The sequence below is a fragment of the Saccopteryx bilineata genome, chromosome 2 (assembly GCF_036850765.1).
Source record: "Saccopteryx bilineata isolate mSacBil1 chromosome 2, mSacBil1_pri_phased_curated, whole genome shotgun sequence".
NCBI lineage: Eukaryota > Metazoa > Chordata > Mammalia > Chiroptera > Emballonuridae > Saccopteryx > Saccopteryx bilineata.
The window spans coordinates 51,403,852-51,428,812 of record NC_089491.1 but is presented as its reverse complement, the minus strand read 5'-3'; the positions used below and the strand labels follow the sequence as shown (position 1 = coordinate 51,428,812).

At 42.9% G+C, this 24,961-nt stretch overlaps 1 protein-coding gene and 1 pseudogene across 5 annotated transcripts in view; one reads left to right on the top strand and one right to left on the bottom strand.

Moving 5' to 3' along the window:
• PRUNE2 (prune homolog 2 with BCH domain) overlaps nucleotides 1–20,407 on the bottom strand; it is a 288,030-nt gene extending 267,623 nt beyond the window's left edge. For all 5 annotated transcript variants that reach the window (XR_010729070.1, XR_010729071.1, XM_066257053.1 and 2 more), the window contains exon 1: nucleotides 20,205–20,407. Coding sequence is in view for 3 of the 5 variants with exons in the window: in XM_066257053.1 (XP_066113150.1) it covers nucleotides 20,205–20,240 (36 nt within the window). In the remaining 2 variants the exon portion in view is untranslated. The remainder of the gene's footprint in view (nucleotides 1–20,204) is intronic.
• Nucleotides 1,187–11,989, top strand: LOC136323684 (small ribosomal subunit protein eS4, X isoform-like; annotated as a pseudogene).
• Nucleotides 20,408–24,961: the final 4,554 nt, after the last annotated feature.

The following is a 24,961-nucleotide window of genomic DNA, read 5'->3' as shown; positions in this document are numbered from 1 at the left end:
ACTAGGAAAACAGTCACAATTTATTGAGTGTCATTTGCTAAGTGCTCCATCTGCACTATCCCATTTATTCTTCTCAGCAACTCTCTGAACTCCCTGAAACAGAGTCTAAAGTATCCCCGTTTGACAAATGAGAAGACTGAAAGGAAAAGGAATTGGAAAGGCCAATGGGGCTGTAGGAAATAGAGTGTGATTGAAGAACACACCAGAGAAAAGCAGGGTGACTAAGCAAAGGCCATCAACAAAGGAAAGGCATAAATAATAAAGGCATATCACCCATAACAAAGCATCACAGACACACACTGACAATAGGGAGGAGGCACAAGGAAACAGAAGGCAAATTGTACCCAGATGCCAAAGGACTGCCAGAAAGACCATATCAAAAAAATTAAAGAAAAATTAAAAATAATTTAGATAAAGAAAATGACCAAACAGTCGTGAAGAAAATTGTGAATGGTTTTCCTCGGGAAACCTCGGGACCATGATGTGTTCCCTTCTCGGATGACCTAAGGCAGTGGTCCCCAACCCCTGGGCCGCGGACCAGTACCAGTCCATGGGCTATTTGGTACCAGTCCGCAAAGAAAGAATAAATAACTTACATTATTTTCGTTTTATTTACATTTAAGTCTGAACAATGTTTTATTTTAAAAATATGACCAGATTCCCTCTGTTACATCTGTCTAAGACTCACTCTTGACGCTTGTCTCGGTCATATGATACATTTATCGGTTCCACCCTAAAGGCTGCTCTGTGAAAATATTTTCTGACATTAAATTGGTCCGTGGCCCCAAAAAAGTTGGGGACCACTGCTCTAAAGGACCCCGTGAAGAGCTCTGCATTTCCTAAGACCCTGCCACTTCCTTCAGGTCTCTCCTCCCACTCCCTCCCTAAAGCTCAGTAACAAATTTTTGGTCCCATGTTTTGTATTGGCAATGCAAAAGGGATATTACCGTCTTTTTTTGCTCCATAAGATGCACCTGACCATAAGACACACCTAGGGTTTTAAGGAGGAAAATAAGAAAAAAAATATTCTGAACCAAATGGTATATTAAAATATTTAATAAAATACCATATTTTTCACTCCATAAGATGCACAGGCATTTTCCCCTCCACTTTTTTGGGGGGGAGGAGTGTGTTTTATGGAGTGAAAAATATGGTAAATAATTTAACAGCAGCACATATTAGAAGCATGAATTATGTGAAGGGTCTGCCTTATGAAAAATTAGAATTGATGGCTGTCTTTGTGGTGTGGTTGCAGAGAGATCTGCCCAGACCAGTTCTCTCACCTGAAATAGAAGCACTAAGGATCTCTTCCTTTGCATTAGAGTTGAACATCCTGGAAGACAGGGGCAGTCTCCTGGGCATTCCCACACAGTGTGCTTGCATTGTGAGGCTTCTAGAAGGAAAGTACAGGCAACACCTCCTCTGGAAGAAGCACCCCGTTTCTCCTGTGAAGAATGCTTTAAAGCGGCCATCAACAGTGCCCCTGTCTCCCAGTAAATCAATGCTCTAGACCAGGGGTCCCCAAACTATGGCCCGCAGGCCGCATGCAGCCCCCTGAGGCCATTTATCCGGCCTCCACCGCACTTCCGGAAGGGGCACCTCTTTCATTGGTGGTCAGTGAGAGTACTGTATGTGGTGGCACCGCAAAGCGTGGAGTTGCTCACGTATAGTACTACTTCCGGTGATGCGGGATGCAAGCATCACGGCTCCGGAAGCACGTCATATCACTTGTTACGGCTAGCAGTGACAAATATGGAACCGGATATTGACCATCTCAATTAGCCAAAAGCAGGCCCATAGTTCCCATTGAAATACTGGTCAGTTTGTTGATTTAAATTTACTTGTTCTTTATTTTAAATATTGTATTTGTTCCCGTTTTTGGTTTTTTACTTTAAAATAAGATATGTGGAGTGTGCATAGGAATTTGTTCATAGTTTTTTTTATAGCCTGGTCCTCCAACGGTCTGAGGGACAGTGAACTGGCCCCCTGTGTAAAAAGTGTGGGGACCCCTGCTCTAGACTCTCACTACTCAACCTGTGGTCCAGGGCCTGGCAGCAGCTGAGAACTTACTAGAAGTGCACAGTGCCAGGCCCCATCCCAAACTGTACTGAATCGGAATCTGCATTTTTTTAAAGATTTTATTTATTGAGAGAAGGGTGAGGGTATGAGAAATATGTAGTTGCTTTACTTTAGCTGTTCATTGGTTGTTTATTGTATGTGTCTTGACCGGGCAAGTCCAGGGTTTCGAACCAGTGACCTCAGCATTCCAGATCAGCACTCTATTCCACTGTGCCACCTCAGGCCAGGCAGAATCTGCATTTTTAACAGGTTCCCTGGATAATTTCTATGCACATAAATGTTAAGAAGCCCCGTGAAAAGGACTACTCCTCCTGAAATAAGTGTCTCACGCCTCTGAGGTATGTTAGAATGGAATAGATAGCGTGCTAGAAATTTAGCTCTAATGCTCATTAGTTGTGTGGCCTTGAGCAAGTCACTTGACCTCTCTGAGCTGTCTTTTCTCCCTCTATACACTGGGCATGATAGTGCCTATCTCTGAGGATTGCCATGAAGGCCAAATAAAATAATGTGTAAACTGTAGAGTAAATACTGAGAGTGTTAACTACCTGCTTTTTGGAGAAGAGTGTGTTTTGCTGAGGGGTGAGCGCCAGGAGTGAGAAGCAGGCCAATGATGTTCTGAGGAAACTGGGGCAGAGAGAAGACCCTGCAAGGGATATTGGCCAAGGCAAGATACTAGCTCACCCTAAATGTTTCTACCTGGCCTTCCATGTTCTCTGCTCTGTGTCTTCAAAAAAGCAGAAGTGTATTCAGAAAGGAGTTGGATAGCGAGGAGTTGTGGTGTTTCCTTCCAGAACCTCCTGCCCCACAGCATGCTAATTACTTAGCAGATGTACGTGATTTAACAACTACACAGCTAAGACGCTCTGAATCAGTGATTCCCACTCCCCTCCCAACGCTTACCAGAAAATATTATCCCAAGTATATTTCCCCTTGGCATATATTAAAACTTCCCAACACAACATCTATAAAGGAATTACCACACTGTATACAAACCATCCTGTAGACAATAGGCTTCTCTAAATAAATCATATTAGGCTTTCAGGATAACTGATATCCTGTAACCTGAAACTCACAGAATTTCAAGCCCAAACTAACCTTGAGCTTCATCTTCCTAAATTTCCTTTCTATGATGTGTGGATGTTGCATTTTTTCCATCTGTGTGAATTAATCAACCTCTTATTGGAAAATAGAGGCAACCCAAGACCCCTATGTGGGTCCTGTGTGTCACACAAGGACCAGTGTGTCTGAGGCATCTTCATCTTTGCGCATGTTGAATTTAGCCATCATGTGGCCCCTGTCAGACCATGGCTGTAAAAAATATTGGTCCGGAGATATATATTTCTTAGTGCGAGTTTTTTGAAGAATAATCCAGCATACACTACGTTAAATTGCACTAAACTAAAATTACTCCTCATTGCATAACTATGGGCTGCATATAAGGTTTTAGCCAGTTAATGAGTATAATCCAAATGAAGAAATAGCAGGGGGATCATTAGAGGGAGAGAGACAGAGATAGGCAGACACACAGACATACAGACAGACACACACACAGAGAGTTTCACAGAATCACACCTCCTCCATAGCAAGGAAAGAGCTGGTGTTACAGGCAATTAAACTTCATATCCCCATTACATGGAACTGTCAGCTGAAGTCAACATTAAGTGACAACCAGTCACCTGCTGCTCCCAATACAGGTATGTGAGATGAAGCCCACAGGCCTGCGGAGACCTGCCTCTCAGGAGCCTCCTTCCCGTCACAGGTGACACTTGCTCTCCAGCGCCTATGGAGGTCAGCATGTTTTCACCAAAGACACATCCAGTAATTTCACACTTGCAGACTATTAGAAGCCATCACACCAAATTCTAGAGCTCCACAAACTTGCTTTCTCACGTGTTTCCTGCAATATGGCTTCAGAACAAACACATTTCATCATTGGATATTCTCCTCTTGGAAAAGTGCCCTGTGTTTTCCTTTTATGAAGATAAATCCAAACCACCAAACTCTCAATGAAACCTTTGAATTATCTTGAAAGTGTGGACCAATTTTTGTTCTTATAGATGCTTTTGGCGTAAAACGCTTGGGAAGCAGAAGCCACAGATCCTACGGCCAGCTCTGCCATTTACCAGCTGTGTCCTTGGGGAAGGCAACATTTCACCTCACTGGCCTTGCTCTCTCATCTGTGGCATAAATATAATAATACATGTCCTATCCAAGATTGGTCAGCCGGGATCACATAGATGGGAGCAGTTATGAACTGCAATACCATCGCACTTGAATCACCACACCAAGTATGATAGCAACTGGCTTGACCGCTCCATAGGGCTCAATCCTTTTGAACTAATTGAGAGAGGAAGTAAAAAGAAAATGAGGAAGTGACCTCTCTAGTCAGATTCTACCTCATGATCTCAAATAACAGCTGTACCAGGCATAGCACAGCTTGTACTCTCATTGCCTTAATTTAGCAGCAAAGCAGTTTCAGATTATTTGCTCAGATTCATATTTTAAAAATTGGCATAGTTCTCTCCTCACTATACGTACAATCTCTCAAATTTGTCAGGAGACCAGATCTAGCTATCAAGAAACCTGAAATCTATGCTTGGCTCTGTCCTAGTGTTCGATGGGACAAATGAACTTTTCTGAACCTCTCTGAGTCTTGAAATTAGGTGGCCTTCATCCAATTGAAAAGATTTAGGAAAATAACTAAGAATATTTGTATCTTTTGCTCCAGTAATTGAATACTTGAAAAGCTATTTTAAGGACTTAATCTTAAACAGAATAAAATGTTTCAGGTACAAAGATATTCTAGTGCAATTAACAGTAGCAAAAAAGAAGCGATAATCAAAATATAAGGTCTACCGGAAAGTTCTGTCTATTTTTGGAATAAAACAAAATACAAATTTTTCTTACCATCAATAAATTTTATTAAATAATATAATTGCCATTATTATTAATGGTTTCTTGCTAGCGTGAGGGCAATTTGTATATTCCAGTTTTGAAAAATGTTTTATCTTTTTTTTTTTTTTTTTTTGTATTTTTCTGAAGCTGGAAACGGGGAGAGACAGTCAGACAGACTCCCGCATGCGCCCGACCGGGATCCACCCGGCACACCCACCAGGGGCCTCGCTCTGCCCACCAGGGGGCGATGCTCTGCCCCTCCGGGGCGTCGCTCTGCCATGACCAGAGCCACTCTAGCGCCTGGAGCAGAGGCCAAGGAGCCATCCCCAGCGCCCGGGCCATCTTTGCTCCAATGGAGCCTTGGCTGCGGGAGGGGAAGAGAGAGACAGAGAGGAAGGAGGGGGCGGGGGTGGAGAAGCAAATGGGCGCTTCTCCTATGTGCCCTGGCCGGGAATTGAACCCGGGTCCCCCACATGCCAGGCCGACGCTCTACCGCTGAGCCAACCGGCCAGGATCGGTTTTATCTTTTGATGCGAAAAATTGAACCAGTGCTTGTTTGATATCTTCTTCATTTTTGAATTTTTTGCCCTTCAAAAAATTCTGTAAGGACAAAAACAAGTGATAGTCAGAGGGTGCTAAGTCCGGGGAATATGGAGGATGCAACAGACATGTCTCTGTAGCATTTCTTCCTTGTTGAAATTCGTAAAAATTACAGTGGCGTAAATGAACTTTATCAGTAGCCATGGGTACACTATCGCTTCACACATAAAACTAACGTGAATCAACTTTGTTTTAGTTAATTTGCTACGTCAGTGATAAAAATAGAGAAGCACACATGCGCCAAATAAACATGTGCTTACGTGTCGAAACTTGTTGTGATAGAAACGGACAGAACTTTCCGGTAGACCTTATATTTAACCATACTATATCTTTCATCTTAAATTGTATGCTATTATTTAAGATGCTGATTTAGAATTGTCTCTGTAATAACATAGAAAAATATTTAATAAATACTGTTAAGTAAAACAAAAAAGACATCAAAATATATATGAATATTCCATTTTAATCTTATACACAAGAAAGAAAAACTAAAAAATATTGCCAAGTGTCATTCTTCAATGAAAGTGGGTCATTCTTATTTTTTATTTTTTCTGTTGTCTACAGTTCATTTTTCAGCTTGCCTCTATTTCCCAATTTTGCTCTAATGTTTTTTTATTTTATAAAAATAAGTGAATTCTAAAACATAATACCAGGAGGTAGAAATAGACAAAGCCTGAAGTCATCTGTTCCAGTATTAGAGATTTATTCCTCTATAACAGAGTCAATGTCAAGGTCTACCATTAAAATAACTAACAGTTTCACAGCAAGAAATCACTAATAAGACTACGGCTATAGAACACTGTGTCTAAACATGGATTATAATGCCTGTTTTCCACACCACTCCCTGAAGTGACAGGCCAGAATGTGTCCAGTGTGACAGTGATCAGTATGGTTAGATATCTAATTTTGCTGAGAGCTGAAGCCCAACAATGGAGCCAATCACAATAAGCATGGCTGAGTGTGTGTGAGATTCATCAGAGCGGTCTATGTAAATGCTAGTTTATGAACCTCTTAGAGTGTGAGCTGGATTTTACAGTGATGTCATGTTTGGTCAGGAGGCTGTTTTGGTATGAAATAATGTCATACAAATGAGAAATACATTTTTTCCTCCATAAGGCTCATCCTGACCTAATGCTCTGGAGGGCTAAAGAATTTTTCCAAATGTTTTAAAAGCCAGTTATGGGCTGGCATTTTGATATGGATCCACCACCACAAGTACATGTCGATTTTTCTGGAGGCTGGAGCAAAGGATGATGGCACTTCAGGCCCCAGTCCAACGGTACCAGCGAGTGGCAAAGACACAATTATGGACCCATAAAATCACTTTGATTCATGCACGGCTTTATGTAAGGGTCTTACAAAGCAAATGCACGTGAAATAGTAGAAGAAATATTCATCTAGAGGATAAAATTCTCCCTCTTATTTATTTTTGCTCTGGCCTTTGTACATTTCCTAAGACCAGGCTTTTAGTTTGTCCACAATAAAAAACAAACAAAAATATTTCCCAATGATTTTGATAAACCCTCAAAACATAAAAGAAAACCTGAGTTAAAGTTTAGGCTTGCAATAATCCACAAGGTTTCATTGAAATACTGCTCACTTTGTCCTGTAAGAATCCAGCCCTCCACAAGGCAGTGACGTTCACTATCTGTTTATAGTATCATAGCTGCCAAAGGGTGAAAGAATCCCACCTGGTATTTCAGCCGGGAAATGCTGCCCACAAAGCAAACCAGGCTGCTAAGGGCCCAGGGAAGAAAGCAGAGAATGGGGGTGGGGGTGGGGTGGGTGGTGTCCCTGGGAGAGGGAAGGAGCTGGGACACTCTCTCTCCCAGGGGAGCAGCTGGGCACTTGTCCTCTCTGATATACCCATGGCTGGAAGCAGCTGATGTGTCCACCTGCTGTGACACTTCTGTCTTCCCAGAACCAGGTGCCAGACTGCAGCACCACTGACCACTTGCTAAAGAATGTGTGTATGCAGAGCGCAGAGAAGTTTCTACATGCAGCGTGAACTTCTGCCTTGCCTCTCCCTTCTTTTCCATTTTGGAGAACAGGAGGTAAGAACATACACATCTCTTTTGTACCCTTTCATTAATTTCTACGTTATTTTTCACAGCAAAACAATTTGACATTTTCTTTAAAGAAAAAAAAGCCATTCATCCAAAAAAGGTCCTGTTTTTTTCACCTGAAGGAAAGAAATGGTTCTTATGAGCAGGGCCCCTTTCATAAAAACCTTTCAAATAATGGAAAGCCCATCAGCACACTGCCCCTCCCTCGTGCGCTGTTCTGAGGGATCTTATGTTACAGGCCCCTGGTCATGACTGCAGCTCTGCTGTGGAGTCCCAAGCCACAGTGAGTTGTGAGCTCAGAATGGTGGCGGGGAGTGGGGTTTCTCATGTCCTCTGCATGCCTCAGGCCTATTTATGCCTCCCCACATCAGGCTCTCAGTTTTAGCACTGTCACTGTCCGTCCTGACTCCTGACTCTTGTAAACCAGAGATTTCACATACTTGGCTTCACTTAGAATGAGGTTGCTTATGCAAGGGACTTTTCCAGACCGCCAAAGCTTACCTTCCATGTGACAATTTATTTTCTTTTTCTATTTTAATTATCTGAGTTGGAATATTTTCTGAAATTTGCTTGAATACCTCACCTTTCTCCTTTCAGTGCCCAATAGGGCACTGAGCTTAAATGACCTCTCTTCCTTGATTATTCAGGGTCATTACTGTGACCACTGATGTTAAGTGCCCCAGAAGCTGTGCAGACATTTAAGACTATTTATCCCCCACCAGATGAAGTGGCACTTAGTAAGGGTCTGGGTCTGCTTCTTGTGGGTCTGTTTGATTTGGGTTTTGTTTATGCAATTCCTCCATTGTAATTTATTAGCTACCTTTCCCTCCATCACCCCCTGCTGAGCAAACCAAGCTTGTCAAAGCACAAATTAGGTGATGATGATGATGATGATGACAGCCAACATTCCTGTGTCCTTGCTGCACTCCTAGCACTCTCTGAGTGATTTACAGGTATCATCTCACGAAGGAGCTCAGAAATGGGGTTCAGACATTTTCCTAGGAAAAAAGAACTAATTAAAAAGGTCGGTTTTCAATAATCTATTTTAGCTGCCTGAAGGAAAGCTGCCTTCGCATGATTCCTGTTTTCCAGGAGACTTCGATTTGGCTGAAGAATACAGGAACTCCAGGCACATGAACTGTTTCTCTTGCAACTCATTCCAGCCTGGATTTTGGAAGGGTTTCTTCCTTGTCTCACCACTTTTCTTTCTTCTTTATATATATATTTTTAATGTCTTACCACTTTTCAAACTTGCTTCCCCCTGAATTTTCCTATACTTTTCTTTTCTCCTATTTCCCTTCTAATTCCAATTCTACCTCCACCTTCCTCTTTCCTTACCCCCCACCCCCTTTTTCTTTGTTCTTATACGCATATTAAGGATAACCAGCAGTTTGCTGGGGCACTACTGAGCCCGACGACTTGTCCACACAGCTGAGAGCCATGTCTCACTGCCAGTACTTCTCCTTGCTAGCTGTGTCACCTGGAGTGGGATCACCCACCTTACAATCCATCAGTTGTTCAAACTAATCCTTCCAGTGTCCAGCAAAAATGTGAAATCAATGAAGAAATCTGTAGAACCAAAAGCTGTGCTCACAACCTTGATGGCAAATAAGGGACAACATCTAACTTAAAAAAAAATCTTATTATTCAAAATTTACTAAATATGCATAATATATTCAATATATTTAAGTAGCTCAAAAAGCTAGACATATACCCTATTTCCTAAGCAATTTATCAGTCTTTTAGTTTTTTCACATAGGCATACAGTGAGAAGATTCTCCCAATTTATTTCACCAGATCATACCCTACCACCATATTGTCCTCATAGCAGGTATTGGTTGATTAGTCAGTTATCTGAGGGTTTTTAAATATAAAACATTCAACATAGATAAATGAACCTCTCTTGGGTCAAAGTGAACTCACCTCTCAACCCTCCTATTAACCTGTCAATTGTTCACTTTTTTATTTAAAAAGTATTAAATTTTCCAGGACATCTGGTAAGAAGAGGTACGTATGGATGAGGGACAGGGTCCTGGAACTGGAGTCAGGTGATTTGGGGACAAAGTCTGGCTGTGCTCCTTATGGGCCATGGAATCTTGGGCCAACCTCACTAAGCCTCAGTTTCCTCAACTGCAAAAGGAGAATACCAGCTACCTCACAAAACCACTGCAGGCATTGAGTATAAAAATGTATCTCTTACAGATATTCAACAAATTTTGATTGAACTAAAGAGAGCTGAGAATTGTTCAGAAACCTTGTTTCTAAGTAAGGTTTTCTGGCTCTCTTATCATCAGTGGCTCTTTTCACATTTTTATTACAGTGGGTGGACAACATAGTCTCATCTTAGTACACGCATACCTGCAACATCCCTAAGAGGGAAGTGCTACTATTATTCTCATTTCACAGATGAGGAGACAGAGGCTGAGCAAAGCATGCTCAGTTGGAGTTGCCTGACGAGTAAGTAAAAACGGCAATGTCAGGATTTGAAATCAGACGTCTGGCTCCAGCGTCTGCTCTACTAGCCACCATGTCATATGGCATTTAAGGGATAGAAGTGAGGAGGAGGACAACAGGATCTCTAAGGTTTCTCTAAATCCAAAAATGCTCTCGAAGATTCTTCCTAAATTTTTATATTAGAGATGGCAACTTTTACTACAGACTGCTTCATGGTTACCAGGTTGGGGCTCAGGGATAGAAATGTGTGGTTCTTCTCCCGTGAAAGTCGCCACTCATAATGGATGGTAACGCAGGTACAATTTTGATCTATCAATATCTACTTTCATCTACCTGTTTTGATGTCCCCACCTGATATATTAATTACTAAAAAAGCTAAATCTCAAATGTGAATAGATGAACCCTGAACTAGACAAGACCTGTTGCCAAAATATATTCAAGACCATATACATTCCAATCTTGCATAAAAGCTAGCCTTGTTATTTTATCATGACATTTAGTATAAAGTACATTCTATCAATATGTCCACAGTGTTATGTGATGCTTTGACCTTAACGTTTCTCACCTCCTTCTAATCAACCAATCCTGGATTCCTGCATACTGTCACCAGCCTTCCTCAGATTCAGACCCCTAGGAGTCTATATCTCCACTTACTTATTTTTTTTTTATTTCTCTGAAGTTAGAAGCAGGGAGGCAGACAGACTCCCACATGCACCCAACCAGGATCCACCCGGTGTGCCCACCAGGGTGTGATGCTCTGCCCATCTGGGGCATTGCTCTGTTGCGGCTAGAGCCATTCTAGTGCCTGAGGCGGAGGTCATGTAGCCGTTCTCTGCGCATGAGCCAACTTTGCTCCAATGGAGTCTTGGCTGCAGGAGGGGAAGAGAGAGACTAAGAGGAAGGAGAGGGGGAAGGGGAGAGAAGCAGATGGGTTCTTCTCCTGTGTGCCCTGACTGGGAATCGAACTCAGGACTTCCACACGCTGGGCCAATGCTCTACTGCTGAGCCAACCAGCTAGAGCCCACTTACTTATTTTTATGGACCCACTGCCATATGTCACACTTTGGGCAAGACTTTTGCCTTATGGCTTCATTCAGCCTACAAACACTTCATGCTTAGCGGAGTCATGGCTCACGGTCCCAGTAGTGTCTGAAGGATGTGGCAGCTCCAAAGCACTGGATGCTGGATAAACTGATGGGTGTGTTTACTCCTCATCCTTGACTGATCCCCACAGCTGAGAGACTGTTTTTTCTGCATCTTTTTCTAAAGAGCAGACTAAATTTGCCCTGACAATGAAGTAAAGAAGATCTGCGTGCAGCTGTTCATTAAGATTGATGGCATGGTCTGAACTGATATCGCCTATCCTGATGGTTTAATGGGCGTCATCGGCATTGAAAAGGCTGTAGAGAATTTCTGTCTGATCTATGACACCAAGGGCGGCTCTGCTGTTTATCATATTACACCTGAGGAGGCCAAATATAAGCTGTGCAAAATAAGAAAAATCTTTGTAGACAAAAAAAATCTCTCATCTGGTGACTCATGATGCTCTCACCACCTGCTACCCTGATCCCTTCATCAAAGCGAATGGTACTGTCAGATTGATGTGAAAACTGGCAAGATTATCGATCTTAAAAAGTTTGAAACTGTTAACCAGTTTAATGGTAATGGAAGGTGCTAACTTGGGAAGAATTGGCATGATCACCAACAGAGAGAGATATCCTGGTTCTCTTGATTGGTTCAAATAAATGATGCCAACAGCAAGAGCTTTGCCACCCAGATTTCCAACATCTTTATATTGAAAAGGCAACAAACTACATATTGTTCTTTCCTGAGGAAAAGGTATTGCCTCACCACCGCTGGGGAGAGAGAGAGACGAGAGACTGGCAGCCAAATAGAGCGGTAAGTGAAATGATCTCTAGGCAACAGGATTGGAATGTCTTTGTACTTAATTAAAGATAATATGGCATAATTCATTACCTCTCCCCCCAAAAAACCTATTTCCTGAGCTTCAGGTACTGCACCAGCCCCTGGAAATACCATGATGGGGAAAACCATACAGAGACCCTGGTCATACTCTCCCTGATCAAATAAACATGCCCAATGCAGACATAATGACAGGCTGAGGTAAGTGAGCTAAAAGCATTAAAAAGAACAACAAAACCCAGAAACCCAGACTTACACTCACAACCCAGGGGAAGTGGGGTAGGAGGGATCATTCAGCAAGTCATCCCTTCTTTTTCACCTAATCTGAAGGTAGCAGTTATTTAAGCCAAGTGGGGCAGGTCAAGCCAGCAGAAGCTGGACAGAAGACTGGGCCAGAGCCCAGGGTCCAATTAAGAGTGTTGTCTGTTCTTCTCAGAGCAATGGAAAGCAATTATGAGGTTTTAAGGGAGGGGATGGGAGAGGTGTGATAGAGGTGTAATAGACAGTGATCCACCTCATAACTGTGGAGAGTGGTTTGTAAGAAGCCACCCGTTAGCTGCCCATTGCTGCTATCCAGAGACTCAGTGGTGGCTGGAATATGACAGGTGGGGAGGGGATAGAGGAGAAGGAAATTTACTGAGATAAGGAACTGAAGAAAAGGACCAACTTGGGGGCAAATGGAGAAGAGCAACCATTGTTCCAGGTACATGATTTTGGCTGTAGGTACATTATTTTGGCTTTATAACACACCTGCAATATAGGTATCATTATTACATTTTTCATATTAACAACCCAAGGCACTTTTTAATTTTTATTGGCTTAGTTTTTCTAACTGAGCCTTCGTGGGTCTGATTTTCCTTGGCAATCTAGTTCCCAGGTAACTTCCCAAGACCTCTTCAGTTTATCTTTCCCTGAAGCCAAAGCCTGAAGCCACAGGGCTCAGGTAGAAATGGATGTGGGACAGTGCCGGAGAATACTAGTAGGCTGCTGTGGGACTCGTGGCAGGGCACCATGTATGATGGTGTAGGTTGCATACCACAGAAACTCAAAGGGTGCTGGTCACATCAAAGTCCATGCGAATGCTGCCTCCTGAATATATCAGCTATGTCTCTCCCAGTTTCTTTTCAAAGACTCCAAACTCCATGACTCTCCCATAAACCCCAGGGTTCAAAAAGAATCAATTATCAAGGCAACACTATACACTTTAGCTCTCTGGTTTCAGGTGTTCTTTCCTCTTTTGAAGCCTTCATCCAGACCCAAGTATTCCTCCCTTGCCCTTTCTCTGCTCAGCTAGCACTCCACAGAGGGGTGGATGTAGGGAAGAGTGATACCGACATCATCAAGGCACCACTGCTTACAAGAGCTCCTCAGAGAGGTACACCAAATCCAACATGATGTTGGTATCTGCCCAAATGAGTGCTACATAGAAACAAACAGGTTTCTATGACCAAAGCTGTTACTTTTTTTTAACCCAATTAACATAAAATATTTCCCAAATCACTGATTAAACGGTGTCCTCACTTACCTGATCACATCCTTCAAGACTCAAGGTGCTGTCTGAATGGTAGCGACCAATTCTTTATGTTGGAGGCAGACCAATTCACTCTGAGATTTACACAGAAAAAAAATCTGGGTCTTCTCTGCAGGGCCTGAGGCTGGGACAATCACAGTGCCTGGTCTGAAAGCCCAGGCAGTGATAAATAGAGCAACTTCAGGGCTAAAGCAATCAAGGGTTCTTTTCTCATCAACCCCTCAGGGTTGCAAAAATGCTTACAACCTATTTGCAAAAGTGCTTTGGGTTCCTGAGTGTCCTCAGGATGCTCTGGCAAGAGGCACAGTCTCAAATGCACCAGCTATCACTTACGATGGGGATGGAGCTGACCCCGTGGACAGTGATCAGAATGAGCTCAGCTCCCCAAATGAAACTGCTCTGCCAGTATCTCCATCATGGCTAGTCCTTACCACAGCAGCCTTTTAAAATGTACATAACTTTCATTTTAAAGACATTTTTTATTGACACACAAGATCTTCTTCCCATAAAGGAAATCAGGAAAGACTTATTCCTCCAATTTCCAATCAAGACAATTATTCTGCAGACATGCTGCAGTGCCTTCCTTTCTTCCCTCTTTTTCTTTTCTTTTCTTTCTTTCTTTCTTTCTTTCTTTCTTTCTTTCTTTCTTTCTTTCTTTCTTTCTCTTTCTTTTCTTTCTTTCTTTCTTTTCTCTCTCTCTCTTTCTTTCTTCTTTCTCTCTCTCCCTTCCTTCTTTCCTTCCTTCCTTCCTTCCTCCCTCACTCATCTCCTCTATAAACTCTAATGTGGTTGTTCATTTAGAGTTTTTAATGTGTTTTCTTGGCCCTGGCCAGTTGGCTCAGTGGTAGAGAATTGGCCCAGTATGTGAATGTCCTGGGTTCGATTCCCAGTCAGGGCACACAGGAGAAGTGACCATCTGCTTCTCCAACCCCCTCCGCTTCTCTCTCTTACCCTCCCGCAGCATGGCTTGATTGGTTTGAGCACATCAGCCCCTCGTGCTGAGGATCCACGCTCTAAAAATATCTTGGTTGTGAGCATAGCCCCAGATGGGCAGAGCATTGGCCCCAGATGGGCATTGCCAGATGGATCCCAGTCAGGGCACATGTGAGAGTCTGTATTTCTATCTCCCTTCCTCTCACTTGGAAAAGAAGAAAAAGAAAATAAAAATAATGTGCTTTTGTGTCTCTATGCCACATACCACAGAGTATAAATTGACATGTAAGACACCCAGAACTCTCTTCTGTAGAAGTCCACATACTGGCCAATACCCACTGCAGATATGAGCCCTTCACCTGCAATTGTCACTGCTGAAATGGCAGATGCATTCCCCAGACCTTTGTGGTAACCCTGTCCCCACCCTATCTTTGAAAACAGCATTCCTGTGGCATTGATACGCCCTGTATCCTTCTGGTGGCAGCTGACACTCCCGCCACTCACACACCCAAAGATGGTTCATGACCTACATCTCAGGGCATGTGTGCTGCAGTGCCCCCCATCCCTGACCAGCTGTTTGAACTGCATCAGCTGGCAGGGTCTGAGCAGTGGGAGCAGCTCAGCAGCAGGTCTACCCAGTGTGGGAACACTGGCTTCCTGCCAGCCAGACACCCAGCTGTCTCATCTCACCCTCCAAGTTCATAGAATTTGGACGGTTACTCCCGTCATAAGGCCATCTCAGCCTGAATATTTTTCTAAGCTGGCCACTATAAAAGTGGAGGACATTTCCCAAGTTACAGCCTAGGACAGTAAGCTCTCTTTCTCTACCTGCCTTCAATTTCTCTGACTGTAGAAACAGCATAACTGAGAATGACTAAGCCACATCATAGAACTGGTGTAACTGTGATAAAAAGCATGGCTAAAACTTAAGGGCATACCTGGAATTACAGGTATCTCTGGCCCTTTTCCAGCTCAGAACAGGCAAGTGGAAGAAACGACAGGTGGGCAGCGGCAGGAGAAAAAGACAATGGGTTTTCACGCTCATTTCTAGTGCTCGCAGTGAGTGTCCAGATCAGAAACAGCTGGGTTCTCACATGGGGCCGTGAACCCAGGTAACAAACATCACCCTTGAATTACCGCCTCTCCTGCCTTGGGGTCTAGCTCTCATACTGCTTATTCTACCATCTTGATTGTTTTAACAACAATTGTGTCGATTTCCTTTTTGTCAAGAAGGTACCATTTCTGGAGACTGTGCCTGGCAGGAGTGACCACTTTCCTGGCTGCCTGCCACATTCAGGCAGGTTTTTCTTTATTTACAAAGAAGCCCCAGGCACCCAACAGGGTCCTAACTAGGCAGAAGGCAGGCCCCCTATGGAAACATTTAAGCTGAAGGAGGGGGTGATCCCTCTGAAGCCACAGTGAGGTTTACTTTTGCCATTTCTGAACAGTTTCACCTATTCTCAGGAATGAAGGGTAGTGTCAGAAGGGAGATTGAGAGAGAAGGGTGATGGGATTATGTCTGTGAACCTGCCTCAGTTTAAAGGCTTGAAAAACCAGACTGGGATGATAACTATAATTGAGAGAGTGCTCTCCTAATTTCAACAGAAATAATCTCCACACTACTTCATAAAAATTAAAAAAGAATTGCTTCCGCTTCAAAGATTTCTGCTTAACCCAAGGGCCTGACCTAAAATGGAAAAGCTCTTCTCTCCTCACAATGACCGATGAATAATAAATGTTCCTAGCTGGGAATAAAAGGCACACAAACACTTTCTCAAAAGTTTAATGATTGGACATTTTAACTATTGCTAATAGCAGTTCCATTCTGGAATTTTAGACTCCTTTAGCCTATTGAAATAAGCTAGTTCCAATGATGTTGAGGTTATGTAGGAAGAGACATTAGCAATTTCAAACCTTTCAAAGATAGGTGTCATGCTTACAGGATATCAAAGAAGTGAACTAAATAGAAAAAAACTGCCAATTAAACATGTGTTTTAGGTATCATATACATAAATCTGTATTAATGTCTGATAGAAAACAGCTTAAACATAACATCTGAAAGTCTAATTGTGTTCTAAAAAAGCTTAAGTGAAAGCCGGCATGATAATTTTCTTCTCCTTAAAATGTTTCCCAAAAAATAGCCTAACCATTTTATTATGAATAAACTCACAAATGAATGCCATAATTACTTATTTTTTTCTCTTAAAAAATGTTTATCCTCTAAAACAAAGGTTATCTACTACAATAGCTGAATGTCACACTTTAAGTTAATTTTTTTTTTAACCTAGAAAATGTAATTTGTTAGGGGAAATGTGACTCTGAAAGTGACTAAACCAACTTTGCTGTGGCTAAATAGGAAAGGCTAATTGCAATCTCTAACAAGAAACCTGTTTCAAGAAAAGAAAATAGCACTAATGGTTCTTTTGGCTAAAGCAGGAGACTGGGAACAGTATTTCAAACAACCACTTCTTTTTCCTGTCTTCCTTTTAATGATGTAGAGCAGTGGTCCCCAACCCCCGGGCCATGGACTGGTACCAGTCCACAGAGAAAGAATAAATAACTTACATTATTTATGTTTTATTTATATTTAAGTCTGAACTATGTTTTATTTTTTAAAAATGACCAGATTCCCTCTGTTACATCTGTCTAAGTCTCACTCTTGACGCTTGTCTCGTAAGTTTGACAATTATATTTAAAAATACCACAGTTTTTACGCCAGTTGCATAATTTTATTTTGTGCATTTATCCGTCCCACCCTAAAGGCCGGTCCGTGAAAATATTTTCTGACATTAAACCGGTCCGTGGCCCAAAAAAGGTTGGGGACCACTGATGTAGAGCAACTGCTGTCTAGTGAAGGGACTCAGTAAATAAACTTATACATGACTCTCAACTGATTACTCCAAAATAGTAATTTTTTTTATTCCAGCAATTGCTTTTCAGAAATGAGACAAAACTCTTGCTTACATGAGACTCCATGATCTAAGGGTTTATTGTTAAAATATATGTGAGGGGAGTGGAACAGGGTGCATTTAGCTGAGCTGAGGTGGCGGGGTCTCCTGTGAGCCCCCAGAGCCTTCTCTTGCTCACACATCACCCTCTGTGCCCCAGCTCCTCTGGTCACTGCCTCCTTCAAGTTGCCCCCCTGCAGTGCCAAGCTTCCACCTCCCTGGAAGGAAGGCCAAACCTTCAACTGAGGACTTGGGGGATAAGAAAGAAGGAGAATACATCAAACTCAAAGTCATTGGACAGGATAACAGTGAGATTCAATCAAAGTGAAAATGACAACACATCTCAAGAAACTCAGAGAATCATACTGTCAAAGACAGGTATTTCTAAAGAATTCACTCAGGTTTCCCTGTGAAGGTCACAGAATTGCTGATAATCACACTCCAAATGAAGCAAAAATAGAGGAAGAAGATGTGATTGAAGTTTATTAGGAACAAATGGGGTCATTCAAGGATTTAGATATTCTTTTTTTTTTTTTACTTCAATCTTTTTTACTTATTTTATAAAGAGTTCTTTTGTAATGTGGTGTTCAAAATGGAATTGAAAGCAGACCTCTCCCATCTCTTTAAAACATCTAGTAATTTGAATTTGGTGCCTATTATTCATTATTGCTTGTTTTCACTGTGCTGAATTTTGGGGATCAAACCTCAACCCCCATCATAGTGCTCTCTCCTTTTGAAACATTAAAGGTATGTGCAGGGAAGCCACCTTTTTCAGGACTGCACCTTTTCAGGCTTGTGATTAATAATAAGGTTAACCATGCAAGTGTTCATGACTTTCTTATTGGCCCTAAAGTTCTAGTCTGTGAATGCTTCGCTCTTGGACTCTGACTTTTGGAAATGAAAGATTTTCATCTGAACTATGGAAAAATGACTTTTCCTTAACTTAAAGCTACCTTTAAAATCTGAAGGTCTAGACCAAACAAAGAATATCAGATTGGAGTCAAGATGATGGATAAAGTGAGAGTAAAGACTAACTCCAAAGACAGCTTCCCTGAAGAGAAAGCATTTTAAGAGTTAAGAATATGTATCTTGTCAGAAGATCCCAGAAAGGTTCTAATTTTCATTTGCAGTTAATCAAGTTATTCATGCAAAGGTGTGTACAATGGAACACTGACTGCTCTTTTTTAATTTGATTTGTATTTTTTTGGCCGGGGATATGAGTTTTAAATAGACATTGTACCAGCTTCATTAAAATAAACAAAATAAGAACCGTAAAAAAAATAAATACAACTGCATTTACCACTGATCCCCAGTCATTTTCATCCACAAAAGAATAAATAAATAAGCTGCTGAAACCGGCTTTCCTTTTTGACCCTCTCTCACTCATGATTAGGTACAGAACACAGAGCATACCTATACTATCAGAAATGCGAGTGAGTTTCTGCAGTCAGAATTTTCCTTCATGTGCTCATGGAAAACTTGTAAGATGGTCAGCAGTAAACCCAGAAATGATAAAAAACATTTTCAATTCTGAAATCCCACAAACTTTCAACCCTCTGGGAGGCTTCCGGTAGAAAACATAGTACTTATTTATATATTAGCATTAATCAACTTTAATGGTCTTCTTACAGATACTTACAGTTGAGTCATTGTAAGAATTACACTTTCCTCTGCACGTCCTTCGTTGTTTGAGGGTGTTACAGTAATAAGCCTGAAAATACCCTGCCTTGTGATTAAGACGTCACTTTAATGCAGACTTTATATTTTGGCTTCTATGAAGGTTTAAAGGTTAAAGGCATCATAAATTATGCATTTCCTCCTATGCCAGGCCCATAAAAGGTGCTTTCACTGTTCATTAAAATATTGCTTCTAAATGGGCAGAGGCTTTTTTTAAGTGCTGAAACAGAATCATTTCCATTACATTTATTACTGCAATTCCAGAGAGCCAAAAACGATTTGTAATTAGGAAACTGCTAGTATCTGTTGTTCCAGAATCTGTAGCGCCTGTCAAAATTCACAGTGAAATTTGGGTTCACTTTTTGTACAGAGAAACAGTTCAGTATAGTCGGCCAGCCTGCTGATCTCCTTTCAGGAGAACAACAGTCTGGCAAAACCATATACATCACCAGCAACAGTTGGAGTTTTACCCTTCCGTCTCCGTCCCAAATTGCAGATCTGAATAGGGACCACGGAGGCACACGATTCTCAACTCCCTCACTGGAACGAGCTCTGTGAGGTAGTATGCTTGCATGAACTGCACATCGGAACATGTCCTTCCTAGTTGACACACTGACTTCCTCGCCTATGTTTTGCCACCACCTCCAGCTACAGCCAGTTCTAAAGGATTCTTATTTGTCTTTTACACTTACACGTACCGCATCTGCAGAGGCTGGACTCTTTTCTAGGGAGCACCACACCCATTTATCTTCTAGCCTTCAGCAGCAAAATGCAGATTTGGCTGGACCTGCAACCTCAGGCCAAAGGGACCAAAGCTGGGCACATAGCACCCAACTTGAGCCAGGTTATCACCACCCTCAGCTGGGCATTTTGTCTGGCGAGGGAAGATTCTGGAGACAGAAGGCTTGCTTGTAAGCACCAGAGTTCCAGAGATTCTTTACAGGGGACAGCCCGTATACCCTGACAACTAAGTGGCAAAGTTGTTTTTTTCTCTTCTACTGCAATGCCCGTTCCTCTCCATCAGAATACACACACGCAAACACGCACACATACACACAGACGCACACACATCAACACAACCTTGCTTCCTCAACTTACCAGTTTAGACTTGGCACGTTGCAAAAATTCTTCCATATCGTTGCGAGAGGTTTGGACCAGGGGTACCGGGAGAGGCACAGAGAAGATTTCCGTAGGGGGAGAGGAGCGAACGTCTCCGGGTAGTGGGCGCGTAGGGCGCAGCGACCCGCTGTCCCTCCAGCCGCTCAGAGGCGGCTAAGGCTGTGGCTGCGCCCAGGGCGGTCGTGTCCCAGGGCTCCCAGCCCCACCCCTGCGCTCGGCCGCCTGCTCGGGGCACCCGACTCTGCCCTATTAAGGAAAGTGGGTGTGCCGCCAGGAGCCCCAGGGCGCGCCCTGCACGCTCACTGGCACGCGCCTGCGGGGCGGGAGCTCAGGACCCGGACTCGGGGGCGGGCGTGTTGGGGGATGGCGAGGGGCTCCTCGGCCAATCGCAGGGCCCTGCTACGGCCTCCTGACGTGGCGCGCCGAAAGATGCTGCAACCATGGACAGCGCCCAGAAGTGCGAGCCAAGTGCAAGGGGCTGCTGCAGAGGGAGTCTCTGCCGCAGGCACCGCCACTGTCAACCAAGGGGAAGATGGAAAAAGGGAAAGAAGGGAGAGAAAGCCCCTGGAGAGCCCCGTCCTCGGGCCAGCGCCTCCCTGACTGGCTAGCACGTTACAGAAAGCTCCAGTGGTCACTTAACGAGCTGGTTCTGCTGGCCCGGCCAGAGGGAACACTCAGCTAGATGGGGGGGAGGGGGTGAAAGTGGGGGTGGTGGTGGCTGTTACTGTTGAGCTAAAAGCAGTACGACCTTGATGGAAAATAATCAGAAGAGCAGGCTGGGAGGTTGTGCTAGGTTGCATCTATCCTCCTTAACGTCAAAGCGTACCCACCCAGCGAAGGGCATCTGCAGTTCACCCCAACTGAGTCCCCTAGGGCTGATGTTTAGATATTATACATCCTTCTGCGGCCCGCATCCACTCTCTGACATGTACACTCAGGGGAAGCTGGGGCAAAAGAACCTTCCTGCTGCATAGGGTTGTGTTTCTACAAGATCCTCAGATAATTTCTACGTGCACTAAAGTTTAAAAAGTTCTGCAATATGCACTTAAACATATAACTCTGGACCTTATTTTAAGCCATAGAATTTTACTGTGTGTACTCTCTAGGTTATCAGATCCTCAGATGTACCACCTCGAGCTTTCTTTTACACATCTGGGCCTTTGCACATCTGCCTGTACTCCCCCCCCCTTTTTTTGGCTCCTCCCCAGCCCACACTGCCTGGCTAACACATGCTTCAGTTGTCAGCTTAGTGAGTGGTCTCAACCCTGATTGCACATTAAAATCATACTATAATCATCTAGTGCTTTAAAAATACGGGTTCCCATTATGGAGGAAAGTATGGTGGTTCCTCAAAAAACTGCAAATAGAACTACCTTATGACCCAGCAATCCCTCTACTGGGTATATACCCCAAAACCTCAGAATCATTGATACGTAAAGACACATGTAGCCCCATGTTCATTGCAGCACTGTTCACAGTGGCCAAGACATGGAAACAACCAAAAAGCCCTTCAATAGGAGACTGGATAAAGAAGATGTGGCACATATACACTATGGAATACTACTCAGCCATAAGAAATGATGACATCAGATCATTTACAGCAAAATGGTGGGATCTTGATAACATGATACGGAGTGAAATAAGTAAATCAGAAAAAAACAAGAACTACATGATTCCATACATTGGTGGAACATAAAAACGAGACTAAGAGACATGGACAAGAGAGTGGTGGTTACCAGGGGTGGGGGGAGGGAGGACGCAGGAGGGAGGGAGGGAGAGAGTTAGGGGGAGGAGGAGGGGCACAGAGAAAACTAGACAGAGAGTGATGGAGGACAATTTGACTCTGGGTGAGGGGTATGCAACATAATTTAATGACAAGATAACCTAGACATGTTTTCTTTGAATATATGTACCCTGAATTATTAATGTCATCCCATTAACATTAATAAAAATTTATTTAAAAAAATAAAATAAAATAAAAAATAAAAATACGGGTTCCTAGGCTTTATCTATGAACCAGTATCTCTAAGGGTGGAGACGCGGCAGCAGTCAGGTGTGAAAGTGTTCTAAGTGATTCTGATGTGCGGCCTGGGCAGGATCCTCTGGTTCTCACACTTTAGCAGGTATCTGAACCAAAGATCTATTAAAATACAAATTGCTGTGCCGTATTCCCAGAATTGCAAGATTAATAGGTTTGACTTAATAGGGCTGAGAATTTCCATTTTTTACAGTCTCCCAGGGCTTGCTGATGTTTCTGATCCAGGGACCACACTTTGAGAACGACTAGCTTAAAAGTTGTCTTTTTTCCAGGAAGCCTCCCCTGATACACTCCTACCTTTCCACCCCCAGACTGAGTCATTTGCCCCTTCCATGTTTTGTCATAGCAGCCTGTATTTTCTAATCTACTATAAATTGCCTGATTATATGTCTGTGTTCTCCACCAAGCTGTTAAGTCCATGAGAACAAGGACTTTGCCTGTCTCATTCATTGATACCTCCCTAAAACAGTTTATGTCATATGCAGACCCTCAGTAAATACACTTTAATAAACAAATTTATATATGGAAGGATTATTTTTGGCTCTCCTCCCTCCACCCTGTGAGTGTGTGTGTGTGTGTGTGAGAGAGAGAGAGAGAGAGAGAGAGAGAGAGAGAGAGAGAGAGAGAGAGAGGAAGGGAGAGAGGAAGGGAGAGAGAGAGCATCCAATTTTTTTTATTCAGGAGGATTTGATATAAAGAATTCAGCAGAGTCTGGAGACCTGATTAAAGGAGAGTGATAGGAGCATTAAGATCCAGTTTGCATTCAGGTGCTGAACTGTGTGGAAGCTGCAGATTCTATCTGCTTTCTTTGCTGACTTAAGTAGTTTAAAACCATCCAGGTAAAACAAGTGTTTTGTCAGCCTCTAAGTCTGTGAAGTGATCACAATTCAAGTAGCATTACTATGAGAAAAATTCTCAAGAATTCCTTGTGTCTGAATCCATTGCAGAATTTAGTGACAATCACATAATACTATTTTATTCCTCTGACTTTTGATTTTAAACATTCTGGGTAAGTGTTATAGAGTACTGAGATTTCTTAAGTGTCTTTCCCCCTATGGATTCAAATTCCAATATCTATTACCCAGTTTTTATTTCAACCAACAATGTCTCTGCAAAAGTTTCTCCAGATTCACCTCCTCCAAGAAGCCTCCCTGAACTGATCACCTATACTAGTTTCCTGAGACTGCTGTAACAAATTACCACAAACTCATTGGGTTAAAGCCACCTGAATCTGTTGTCTTCCAGGTCTATAAGTCAGTTTGCCACCTGGAGAAATCAAGCTGTCAACGGGGCTACAATCCTTCCTGGAGGCTCGAGGGGAGAATCCATTCTTTCATCTTCTCCAGTTTCTAAAAAATATTTCACATGCTTTGGTTCATGATGTCTTCCTCCACCTTCAAAGCCAACAATGTTGATTTCCTCAACTATTCTTCCATAACCTCATCTTCCAGACTCTCATCTTCTATCATCCTCTTCCACTTTTTAAAGACCCTCGTGACAACATGGTCCAATTGGATAGCCCAGCATAAACTCTCCCATTTTAGAGTCAGTTGATTGGAAATTGAAATTTCCCACTGCTATGTAACCTAACATATTCCCAGGTTCTGAGGATTAGGATGTGGACCCTGTAGGAAACTGTTATTCAGCATACCCTACCACACAGACTCCATGGTATTTAGTGGCTATCACCTTTTGATCCTTAATATCTTATCATTCCATAGCATCCAGAAATCCAGCACCTTTAATTCTAGGTTAGAAATCATCAGCCCTAACTCTACAATGGAATCACCTGGGAGGCTTTGAAAAATATTGATGTTGTAGACCCAAAATGGGGGCTACATACTAATCCTGACAGACTCCAGAGATGCCTGGATGGTGGGCCTTACAAACTCAGAGGCTGAAAGGAAGCACACAGGTGGTCTGAACATAAAAATTCCTAACTAAAAGGGAAGTCCTTGCTGGTAGTCACATCCTGGGCCTATAGCTTCCTTTTCCATATCCTTTTCAGGGCACTCCTGCCTCACCAGAGCCTAGAAACCACAGAATGGTTTCATTTTTATCTTGTTTCTCACATACCATCTCTATGGACTATAGGTGGAAATTATTAACTATCTTGTACCCAATGTAATGAGAGTATGTCTCTCTCCATGAGGATACAACAAGTGGCTGCCTACAAGCCAGGAAGAAGGGCAGACTAATGCAATACTAGTTCTGGGGGAAAGAAGACTTTAAGGATCACCTGACCAGGTGGTGGCACAATGGATAGAGCTTTGGCCTGGGATGCAGAGGATGTCCCAGGTTATGAATGCAGGTTTGAAACCCTGAGGTCACCAGCTTGAGCATGGTGGGCTCAATAGCTTGAGCTCAGGGTCACTGGCTTGAGCGTGGGATCATAGATATGACCCCATGGTCACTGGCTTTAGCCCAAATGTTGCTGGTTTGAAGCCCAAGATGGCTGGCTTGAGCCCAAGTTTGTTAGTTTGAGCAAGGGGTCACTCACTCTGCTGGAGTCCCCTGGTCAAGGCACATATAAGAAAGCAATCAATGAACAACTAAGGTACCACAATGAAAAATTTATTCTTCTCATCTCTCTCCCTGATTGTCCCTGTCTTCTCTCTCTCTCTCTCTTTCTCTCTCTTGCTCACGTGCATGTGTGCGCACGCTAAAGAAACCAAACAAACAGCCTGACCAGGAGGTG